A 12,222-nucleotide genomic window follows, 5' to 3' on the forward strand; every position below is an offset into this window, starting at 1 on the left:
TCCGTGGGCATCTTTGGAATTCTGACATAGTGTGGTGGACACAGCAACAAAATGGCTGCTGTAGGAGGTTGAGCGAGCTACAAATGGTTGCCCCAGCTTTCCTTCATTTACACAGTGAAGCTTCTTGTGCTGTGGTGGCAGCTGCTATCAAAGCAACATTTTAAAAAAATATATCTGCAGTCAATCCCATCTCCCATGGCCAATAAGAAGTTGTGCTTGGCAAAAGTCAACTTTCTAAAAACACTTAGTGAATACCAAAAAAGTTGTCAGTAGGCACCCTGTTTGGACCCCTGTTCTGGACTATAGGGGTGAAGTCTATGATGTGGTTCCTCCTCTGAAAACTTGTAGAAGGTGCTGCAACTTGTCTTCTTTAAATCTGGTCCAAGGCTTCCGTACTACTCCATCAGAGCAGGATAATATGGCATTGCTGTGATTCTTCTGCCAAGATAGTATCTATTCAGAGGTGTACGGCCATCTACTATATACACCCAAACAGTTTGAAAAGGCATTCGTGTTGTTATGGCATGCTATTAGAATGAGCTACTGTAACAGAGGTCTTGTCCTCACTTATGTCTACAGATGTAACCATAGACTTCAGATAGGGAGACACTACTGAATGTTCCTCTGTAAAATAAAAATAATCTCTTCACATACCAAACGTGGCTTTCTCTGCATGCCACAAACAGCTCAAATCTAGCAAGCTACTTCTCTGTGTGAAGTTAATAAGTTTCCCTTTTCTTCTTCCTTTTCTGTCTGCTGATAGGAATGTAGCGAGTAGCGACTGAGTCTAAACAACTGTAGAGTTCAACACTTTATCTCTGGCCATAAACTGCGGCTATAATACAAACTCCGCATGCTTTACTCAAGCTATATCTCTGTTTCTACATCTAGGTTTTCAAAAGAATTCATAATTACCTTTAAAAATATTTATATCCTGCACTAACCTGCAATACCAATGGGAAAGCTTCCAGACAATGATAATTTAAAAGAGATTCTAAAGTACATAAAAAGGGCTATAAGATCAGCAATAAAACCATAGATATCATAGACTTGGCTTCAAAACTGCAGTGACCCATAAAGTTAACCGGACGAACAAGGACTAACTAGTCCAAACCCATCTCTTATTATTTGAGAATAAAATTCAAGAAGGAGGAATCACATACACTGGCCAGCCATCTTGAAAGAACAGGGCAATAGCTTAACATCATATTAAAAACCAACAAGCATCTGTCCAGTTGGAGAGGTTTAAAGAATGAACAGTTCAGTAATCAGCAGGAGAACAGAAGGAAAACAATTAAAAGGCTGGACTGAAAAAGTCACTTGCTACCTAAAGCTCAACAAAGTGTAGTGCCAAGCAAACCACGGTGCGTGTGTCCCCAAAACCCATGCACAATACATATTATTAGACTGAAGACATATTTTTATTATCTAAATTGGTGTTCTATACTTTGACTTTATGGGGTTGGGATGATTATGCTTTTCACCAAACTAGGAAATCTGTTCATTTATAGCTGAATCCAGAGAAATGATGGTAAAAATCCAAACAAGTTTCACAGCACTTTTCAACTCTGTGGGAGGGACAAAAGGCACTCCCTGATTCATAAAGTTCAGATTACTCTGTCTGGGAAGAGAGCTCTCAATGTTTGGGGCCAACCCCACAATTTTTGGAACATACAATTTTTTTCTCTTAAGACCAATTTTCACAAGAGAAATTCAGCAGCAAGCAAACCAAGCGTTCAAGTTTTTGCTTCATCTATGCTTCCTACTGTCAAATACGTATATTAAATATTACAACACTACTTCCCATTAACACACAGACCTACAGAATAACCACCCATTGGAAAAGAGTCTACTGAAAGCATGTGTGTATACATGTGATACAATGTGTATTGAGTCACTAACACATGCCCTAGATTTTGCTGCCCTGGAAACTCATCCAAGGACATTTCAGGTTATTAGCGCCACAGTTTCTCACTTCAGAAACTGGAAAAATAGTCTCAGCTGAAGAAAAGAAATCAATCCACACCTGCAAAACTCTTAACTGATAAGTAGAATTGATACTAGAGAGAGTACAAGGTTTGCTTCCCATAATATTCATAATAATTATTTAAAGCTTGGCAGGACTAATTTCAGGGGAAAATTGCAGCTTTCCTGCACAAAATAAGGATTCAACCTTGCAATGGCTCACTTCATCTCTCCACAGCTGGGGACAGAGGGTGGCACTGGGGGGGTCAGTGTCTCTGAGGCACATGCCTGAATGAAGGGTCCCACAAGGAATACTTTTCTCCCCATTGTCATTTAACATCTACATGTACCCCTTCGCCTAGCTAATGTGGAGTTTCAGGCTAGGGTGTCACCAATATGCTGATGACACCCAGCTATTTCTGGTAATGGGTGGGTGACCAGATGCTGGTCCCATGAATTTAGCTGAGGGCGTGGAGACCACGGTTGGGTGGTTAAAGCAGAGCCAACTGAAACCGAATATAGGCAACGTGGAGGTTCTTTGGCTGGGTGGGTGGGGGAGCCATGGTCAGGTAGTTAACCCCCAGCTCTTGATGGTGTGCCCTTATCACTGATTCCAACTGTCAAGAGTTTGGGTGTGATCCTGGATGCCACCTTGTCTATGGAGGCTGAGGTCACAAAGGTTGCCAAGCTGGCATTTTTCCAACTGCACCAGGTTAGGCAACTGCCTCCCTACCTGTCTTGAACCCAACCTAGCCAAGGTATAGACTACTATAATTCACTCTACGTGGGCCTATCCTTGGGCCTGACCCAGAAGTTCCAATTGATCTAGAATGCAGCCGTGCAGGTCCTTACAGGGATCCCTTGGATGGCATACATTCAACTGGTGATGCATGAGCTGCAACTGCGTCCAGTGGAGCACCAGAACTCATTCAAGGTTTTGGTTTTAACTTTCAAAGCCATTAGCGGTCAGGGACCCACATACCTTTGGGACCGCTGCTCTCAATATGCCCCTGGAATAGTGCTACGTTCTACTAATAAGAACTTCCCAGTGGTCCCCAGCCAGAGAGAGATCCAGCTAGTCCTCGATCCAGCTGGCCCCTGCCTGGTGGTACTTTCTGCTAGAGAACATCCATGTCCTACAGGATTTACTACCTTTCTGTAGTGCTTGCAAGGCAGAGATGTTCTGCCAGGCATTTGGTTGAGGACAGTGACATTCTCATACCCCAACTTACCCCTTTATTCCTCCATGTCTCTTCCATCCAGGGGGCTGGTGGAAATTAGAATCCTTCCATCATCTTGGATACAGTATTGTTTCCTTTTGATTGTTTTAAGTATTTTAATGCTGTCTTAATCCTATTATATTTCAGTTCAGTTTGCTTTATTACGGTCCCTGACCAAATACACAACACAATGCAGGCCAACAACAACCACAGAAAAATTGTAAAAATCAAAATGGACCTAAATAGGTAAAACATAAGATATTTAAAAAATAAATGTGAAAATAAAATATAGGACATTAGTACGAATAATGAAATATAACAAATAATACAGTACTGGTCAAGCATCTTCTAACTTAATAGATATAGTACATATGATAAAAAATTTAAAGATTATACAGCTTTGACCGTATTAAACTTTGACTGACAACTCCAGAAAAATATTAACTAGAATACACTGGTTAAAATTACAATCTGTTACCTCGGCATTGGCTTGTAAGAACCATAGAATGCAATTTGATTGCATGGGAACAAAATTTGGCAGCTTTATGCATGGTCTCTGTATTTGTATCAGTTTCAATAGCATTTGTGGTGGTATGTAAAATACTCGGCATTTAAGAAAAGGTAAAATACAAACTTGGAAATATTAAAAAAATAGTCAGTTCAAGACCCCTTCTTTACATAATCTTCACGAATTCTCCTCGCTGCCGCCATAAATTTGGCACAATTAATTGTGAATTGGGGGTTAAAACCTGATAACAGTTGATTTCTGACTTTGAAATCAGAAAACCCGAGACATCCCTCCAACAAAGAAAAAATGTACCTGGTGCGTATGCCAGGGTATAGGCCACACCCAAACAAAACATGGTCAATCGTTTCCACTTTATCTGCACCACAAGGACAAACCCGCTCAGCCATAGGCACCTTTTTAAAGCGGCCATTGACGACTGCTGAAGGAAAGATATTGCAACGGGCCTTGGAAAAGGCCTTTCTGTGGGATGGTATTGTTAGAGTTGAGAGATAGGGGGCTGGAGCTAGCACAAATCTCCTTTGAGGGGGAGCTAGATAATCTGGAACCTTGGCAATATCATTCTGTCTCTCAATGTCTTGTATTCTAAGTTTGATCCATGGCCATTATCTGGAAAGATTCAGGTGAAAAGCCAAGCATAGACAATTTCTGATGGATGGCTCTAACCCAAGAAGAACAATATCTATCCTTTAAAATCAACGATGTGATATTCGTGGGGCAATGGCTGAGATTGAGCCAAGTAGTGATTGAAAGTAGGCTCACCTACTTTGCCTTTGTTGTAAACTACCCTGAGCCCTGCTTGCCGGGAAAGGCGACCTAGCAAATCGAATGTAATAAATAAATAAAACAGTTCTTTTTAGAAAATACTAAGAGGTCATCTAAGTCAATAACATTCTTTGCATTACACCTACTCTTTCTATATTATTCAGACCATGTACAATTAAAAGTGCACTGGTCTCAAGCAATTTTGCTAGCGCCTGGCTTGGTCTTTGGAAAAATTTACACTCTTTTCTGCCTGCTTGAGTACACATCATAGATAAAAACAGGAAAAGTAATGCTGGAAACCCCTTGGGAAAAAATCGTGTTTCAACTGAAGCATTTTCCCCCCAGTTATATCCAGGTTTGAAGTTACCAGAAAATGGCAGGGAATTTCTGTTTAATGGTGTACAGATTGCTAAATAGTTGCTCTTCAAATTCTTTTGGTGCTCTTTCCGCCACTTTACAAGCATTAAGTTCTACAAAAGAGAAGGATTCACAACATTCCTTCGAGTGCAAGCATTTCATAGGTTACATCATTCTACATTTGGTGTTCTTGCTATTTCTGAGAATTTCCCTCTCACTGACATCAGCCTTCAAGCCTCTTAGACTGTATTTCTGAACAATCTTATTTTGGAGTAGTGGGCTACCTCTATTTCTTAGTTCTGATGCTCATCAAAAAGTTATAACAAACCTGTAGCTATTACACTTACAATGTAATGTTAACGGAACAGTCTCTGAAAAAAAGGGAAGGAAGAAGGTAAAAAGGTAAAGGCAGTGCAAGCACCAGTCGTTTCTGACTCTGTGATGACGTCACATCATGACAATTTCACAGCAGACTTTTTATAGGGTGGTTTGTCATTGCCTTCCCCAGTCATCTACATTTTCTCCCCAGCAAGCTGGATACTCATTTTACCGAACTCGGAAGGATGGAAGGCTGAGTCAACCTTGATCTGGCTACCTGAACCCAGCTTCCATTGGGATTGAACTCAGGTCATGAGCAAAGAGCTTGAACTGCAGTACTGCAGCTTTACCGCTATGCACCATGGGGCTGCTAAGGAAGAAGGTACAATAGCTTTATTGAGGACAACTGCACTGGTGATCTCGTCAGTAAAGTCAACAATTTGGTACTAAGAGTAAAGCAGTTGAGTTTCTACTCTCAACCACTAAGAGTTAGTCCATCTTTCACTGTCCTACAGGAAGATGTTGAGGGCTTAGTGGATCATCACTGAGTTTGTTTGTATTTTTCCAGTAGTCCCCATACGTCAGCTAAGAGTAGTACGTTGTCCTGAGGCAAATGTTCACTGGTTCTTCAAGTGTGCTACTATGAATCTTTGCTAACTAGATTTAACTCACTCAAGAGAGGGATACTGTCAAAAGTTATACTTGCCTGTTGTATCAGGACATGATCCATGAACAGAGATTTCTTCATGTTAATCATGAAGCCAAACACTATGTATGAGTTAAATCAGGGATGTCAAAACTCATTTGTCATGAGAGACGGAACTGACATAAATGTCACTTTGTTGGGCCAGGTCATGTGTGCCATAAATTGTAACATGAAGTACTGGAGATATAAACTTTATAAAGGACACAGGCAAACCCAATTAAAAATAATTTTACTCAAATTACAAACATGCTTTAAACGTAAAAGCATAAGCACTCCTCATCCAGCACAGCAGCTCCTTCCATATGAAGACTGGCTGGGATGTCCCCTCCCTCCCCTTCCTTGGCCCCTTCTCCTCCTAGCCTTTGCGCAGTTGGGTCACTACTCATGCTTCAGGTCAAAAGCTGAGCTGGGAAGTCAGCCAGTGGTGGGGAAGAGGGAAAGGAGTGTGATGAACTCAGAAGCATAAAAGGAAGCTGAGGTCGGGGAGGAAAAAAGCTGGGAGCTCTGTGGCTGTGCACAAAGCACCAGCAAGGGGGAGGGGAGGGGGGAAGTTGCTAGCGAGACAGTTAAGAACCCTGGACTGACCCGATCAGGCCCATGGGCCATATGTCTGATACCCCTGAGTTAAATGGTCCCGCTGGAAACCACTGCTCATTATAATTGATTGGTGCTATCTACACCCAAGGGCTTCTAGATGCAGGCTCTCACCAGCATGGACAGAGTCTACAATTTGAAATTTACTCTGATGACTCTCTGTAATAAAGGGTTCCATCTATAAACATGCTTCTTATTAACAGTTTATGAGGAGTTTTAATTCACTCAGGCTTGACAAGCTTCAACATAATTATGTCGAAATAAAATGTCAAAATCTTGTAATTCATTTTATTGGGAGTAAGGTACTTAACTAATATCACCTGAACACAATACAAACTTAACTGAATGGCAGCTCTTATGGTATTTGCTGCTCCAAGACCAGACTTTTTTGCACTAACTGGGGGCTGATTTGCTGTCGATTAATGTGCCCCAGTTTGCCACGGAGCACTGCCCTGAGTAGCTGTTTGGCCACTGAGATAACACAAAGAAAAAAGTTCTCTACTTTGGAAGGTTGTTAAGAAAAGCAAGCAGCACAACAAAACAAAACAGGGACCCTGGATTTGTTACTTATACGATCAAGAGTACTTTGCACAATCCACAGGATATAAACAATCTATGCTTTACACTGGCAGGAATGTCAAGTGTGCAGCCCACAGGCCTGATCCATCCCCCACAGGGCTTCTATCAGGCCTGCAAGAAACTTTCTATGGTCTGTTTCCTTCTCCAATCTCTTCTGCTGTTGCCATTTTTGTTCTTCTCCATGGGACTGAGGCAGCCTACCAAAGCAGCCTCTCTTTACCCTCTTTCCCTCTCCCCCTCCCTCTTCCCCCACAGATGAAAGCTAGAGCTCTGCTCTCTCAATCACACAGCTGAGCTATGGAGCCAAGCTCCTTCATTGCCTGAGGCTCCTCCTCAGTCCCCGTCCCTTGGGGGAGAGATGCTGCTCTGCTTGGCTGCCTCATTCCTATGGGAGAAATATAAAAAGTTCCTTTAAGACCAACACAGTTTTATTCAAGGTAAGTAAGGGCTTTTTGCCTTCTCTCTCTCTCTCTCTCTCTCTCTCTCTCTCTCTCTCTCTCTCTCTCTCTCTCTCTCACTCTCTCTCGTTAAGGTGGTTTCCCCAGGGCTCTAGACTGGGGATTTTGAACTTAGGCTTCTCAGATAGTAGGCTGATACATTAATTTATCTCTTTCTCGCACTCCCTCACAGAAGTTGCAGCTATTTTTCGGAGGAAGACTTTAGCTTTGTAGATAAACACATAGCCCTAGGGTTGCCAGGTCAGATTCAAGAAATATATGGGGTCCTTGGGGGTGGAGCCAGGAGTAAGGGTGTAACAAGCATGATTGAACTCTGAAGGGAATTCTGGCAATCATATTTAAAGGGACCACACTCCTTTCAAATGCATTCCCACCATTGTAAATAATGAAGGATAGGGACTCCTTTGTTGGGGCTCATAGAATTGGACCCTCTGGTCCAATTTTTTGGAACTGTGGGGGTTGTTTTGAGGAGAGGCACTAGATGCTATGCTGAAAATCTGGTGCCTCTACGTCAAAAAAGCAGTCCCCCAGATACCCACCGATCAATTCTCCATTACCCTATGGGAATCGCTCTTCATAGGGTATAATGGAGTGCCCAGCAGACATTCAAAACCCATCCCCAATTTCTGATAACCCTGAAGCAGGGGGGGGCCTCCAAACTGAGAGATCCCCTGCCTCCAACTAGGACTTGGGCAACCCAAACAGAGAATCACGGCTGAGAGCAGAAGCCCAGCAGTGTTCCATGACAACCAGCCTCACAAAAAAAAAGAAAAGAAAACTGATACAAATAATATAAATTGTCAATATATATTTATATTATTTGTATCAGTTTGCTTTTTTTTTTTGTGAGACAGTTTGCCATGGAACCGTGCTAGGTTTTCTTCTTCTACTCCAACTGGGGACTGGCAACCCAACATAGCCCTCAGTCTATGTCATGGTGCCTTCATATGTTGTTGACCAGCACACAAAGTGACATGTACAAAAGCTCACAATGCCCAACCATTTAATGTCTTCCCATGGGTCTTAGGGCACAGAACACTGAACATGAGATTTCTGTAATCAGTGTCAATAACCCAAAAGTAAATTTGTAACTTACAGATACACACCTGAACAGCATACTCAAAATTGCTATAGCACAGACAATGTCTCCAGATTTTGATGCGATAATTCAGAGCATAAAGTGTCAGTTATCAGGGACTATTAAATACACAAAATATTGCAAGAGTGCTAATGTTTTAATATTTTATATTAAGGGTTTTGTTTTTTTAAAAAAACAACTTTGTGTTTGTGCAAAGTTTAAATCTCCACTACCTGGCATTACATTTTATGACGCACTTGGCCTGGCCTACAAGGTCTCATTTACGTCAGATCTGGCTCTCATAGCAAATGAGTTCGACACCCCTGCTTTACAGTGATGTCTGAGTGCAGTGAATGTGGGACAAGCTGAGCTCTTTGTCTGATCTAGCTTGACTCCATTTAGTTACTCAACAGAGAAATGCTTGAGTTTCTTTCAGAGGCCACAGTACATTTATCTTACCTTTGCCATCTGTGCTTGAACTCCATTGGCCTTCAGAGCAGATACTGCTTTCTGAGCAGCTGCTGGACTGTCAAAATCTACAAAACCATAACCTGAAATTTAAAACAGTATTTGTTGACTGGCAAATAAAAACAGTTGACATTTAATTTCTACTATATCCCAAAACTTCACTGATGGTTTACAATATACTAGGAACAAGGCCAGTTGTGAAGAAAAATACAATGGGCTCTATCTAGAAAGAGACTCTGGGTGAATGCTGCTGGAAACTCGCGCCTGGCTTTTGACCTTTAAGTTTTGGCTGCGCCTTTTATTTAATTCTGATCAGAATTCTTTCACCTTTTTGATGCTGATGGACCATCGTGCATCCAAATGGTTGACCCTGATCCAAAAGAAAATCACATCCATAGGAATTTCCTTGGATGCATTTTATTTATCCTTTGCTTCTGCGGTATTTCAATCCATCAAACGTAGACTACTAGATATCCAGTTTCAACGTCTAACTGAGGCAGCTCGGAAAACTTGCTCCCCAAGCTATCTGGGTTTATCCCAGATTCCTGGGCTTTTAGCTCCCTATTTCCTCTTTTTAACTGATCCTCACCAAAGAAGAGCATTCATGCTGGCTAGATTTAATGCATTACCATCGGCCATCCTTTTCGGAAGATACCACAGAATCCCCCGCAATCTTAGACGATGCCCTTGTAGTCAAGGAGTCATCGAAACGGTCCCTCATGTTCTTTTGGACTGCCCTTTTTAGAGCAGTCCACGTGCAAGATACCTAGATGCACTGCCTTCTGACCGTCAAGGCCTTTCTGACAATGCCAAGGTTCGTTTTTTACTCCACGGGAAACACAACTTTGTCACTACTCACGTTGCTTGCTTTTTACAGGTTGCGATCCAAATCAGAGAGGCTTTTACTCATGCATAGCCTACTGCTATTTTATGTCATTTAACTTTTGCTGGTTTTTTAAGGTTTCATTATATTCTATAGTGTCACTGTTGGTTTTAAAGTATACTGTATTCTTGTATTAATGCCAATAAAAGGTCTATGGTATGATACAAAATTAATATTTTTCCTTTCTGCTCAGTCAGGGCAACCAAGTCAGCTAACAATTAAAACATGACAAGGGTGAGGGGTCATTAAGGGGACACTAAACAAATCAAAGAAGTCTTTACCCACTGATGGAAGACAGTGACAGAATGAGACGAGACAAGTATCCCTGGAGACAGAGTTCTATCATTTTGGCACCGTGACCAAAAGAGCCCCCTTAGGACAGCAGGCCTTCTTGGTTGTGGTGTCAAAGCCATGGAATTCTGTCCCCAGGGATAGTCATCAAGACTTTTTTGTTGTTGTTGTTAAGTATCATATTGCTTAAAAGGTTATGTCTGTTTGGATTTGTGTTTTTTAGTACAGCATTTGCCATTATTCACTAACCATAGTAGCCTATAAAATTTTCCAATTCATTGCCTTGAAGGCTATAGCCTTTATCCATATATCCATAGACTATAAATGGAAATTCACCAACCATAAGAGTAATGGTAAAATAACATTTTTTTCTGGGGACCTTGTTCTAATATACAGTACAATATTGCCAGAACTGCTGATCCACTTATCCAGAGGGGTATATTTTTGCCAAGGGCCTTTTTGCTGTATTCCTGACTCCACAATTCACCTTAACTAACTGAGTTATCTCCACAGTTGGACATTCTTCTCAGGGTTTAGGTCAGGGGTGGCCAAACTGCAGCTCGGGAGCCACATGTGGATCTTTCACACATATTGTGTGGCTCCCGGAGGTCGAGGAGGAACTTAATGCAGGCTTACTCTCAAGTAAGTGTACTTAGCATCGGGATCTCAGTCAGCCTCTGAGCACTGGCCATAGGTAGGCAACTATTTCTGTCGTATGTGAAGCGGGGGAGCAGGCTTGCGAGCTCTTCTCTACCACCGAGGTCGTCTGGAGACCTACAGTGGGGAAAGAGAGCGCAAGAGCCAGGGGAGCCACTGAAAGGAAGGGTGGAATTAAAGAGGGCTCCACCTTAGTTTCATAGCTCTTGTAGAAGCTGTATTTACTAACATAGGTGTCAAGACAAAGAAGGATGAATAATGATGCAAGAGTGATTTATATGGTTTATGTGTGTTTCTTTCTCCCACTGGTGCCAAAAAAATAATTCCCTAACCTTTCCCTGTGCTGGTTTTATGGGAACTATTACCTCCAGCTTTTGTCTTTTTTTTTTTTTAAGTCTCCTTGCATGGTCATGTTGTAAAGTAAATACATATGCATTTTATCTTTCAGTGCAAATAAAGTATTGAGAATTTTAATAAAGATGTGTGTGTAATTTTTTTTATGTCTTGTGGCTCTCAAACATCTGACATTTATTCTATATGGCTCTTACATTAAACAAGTTTGGCCACCTCTGGTTTAGGTAAACTTGTGTATCTTGTTAGGACCTTATCAATGTCCATTTTGTTTTTAGGATGACCTTGTTGAAGTTTTGAATTTTGTTTTCTCTTGGTAACTTTTCTTGGATTTATGTGTGCAAAGCACCTTGAACAAATAGGAAATACGGTATAAAAATGTTTAAAATAAGTCAACAGCTGGACTTAATGCGAATCTGGTAATCTTTACTGCCACTGCAATGACAAAATGGGTATGGAAGTATAAAAAGGTAAAAGGTAAAGGTAGTCCCCTGTGCAAGCACCGAGTTGTTAATCGTTACTGACCCATGGGGTGACATAATATCATGACATTTTCTTGGCAGACTTTTTGCGGGGTGATTTGCCATTGCCTTCCCCAGTCAGTGTGGAAGTATACAAAACACCCAAAAGAAAATAAATTACTTTGTAACCGGATTTTTTTGCCCAAGATTACTGACAGTAGAGCTTTAGCTCTTAGACTATTTCTCTTCTCTGTTCACATTTGGAAAAGTGTGGACCCACATGCAGCTGTAATCAATGCTGTCTACAATACAGCACACTTTTTTCACATTAAAATGGACATAAAGCAAAACGTCATGTTGTTCTAGCAAGTATAACAAACCATTCCAAGACAGTTTTACAGGAAACCTGAGAACTCCTAGACTTTTCACAGAAGCATGAAGCCCTCAGGAGTGACTGAGCACATTAAAGGAGAAAATAAAATTGCATCCAGTCTTTATTTATTTATTTATTACTTTACATTTATATCCCGCCCTCTCCGCAAGCG

The 12,222-nt window shown here is 41.4% G+C and overlaps 1 protein-coding gene across 7 annotated transcripts in view; it reads right to left on the reverse strand.

Moving 5' to 3' along the window:
- The window catches only part of RBMS1 (RNA binding motif single stranded interacting protein 1), a 219,116-nt gene that overhangs the window by 57,695 nt on the left and 149,199 nt on the right, over positions 1–12,222 (reverse strand). For all 7 annotated transcript variants that reach the window (XR_009556310.1, XM_060257367.1, XM_060257366.1 and 4 more), the window contains exon 4: positions 9,026–9,117. Coding sequence is in view for 6 of the 7 variants with exons in the window: in XM_060257367.1 (XP_060113350.1) it covers positions 9,026–9,117 (92 nt within the window). In the remaining variant the exon portion in view is untranslated. The remainder of the gene's footprint in view (positions 1–9,025; positions 9,118–12,222) is intronic.

This window comes from Heteronotia binoei, chromosome 16 (assembly GCF_032191835.1).
Source record: "Heteronotia binoei isolate CCM8104 ecotype False Entrance Well chromosome 16, APGP_CSIRO_Hbin_v1, whole genome shotgun sequence".
In the NCBI taxonomy this organism is placed as follows: domain Eukaryota; kingdom Metazoa; phylum Chordata; class Lepidosauria; order Squamata; family Gekkonidae; genus Heteronotia; species Heteronotia binoei.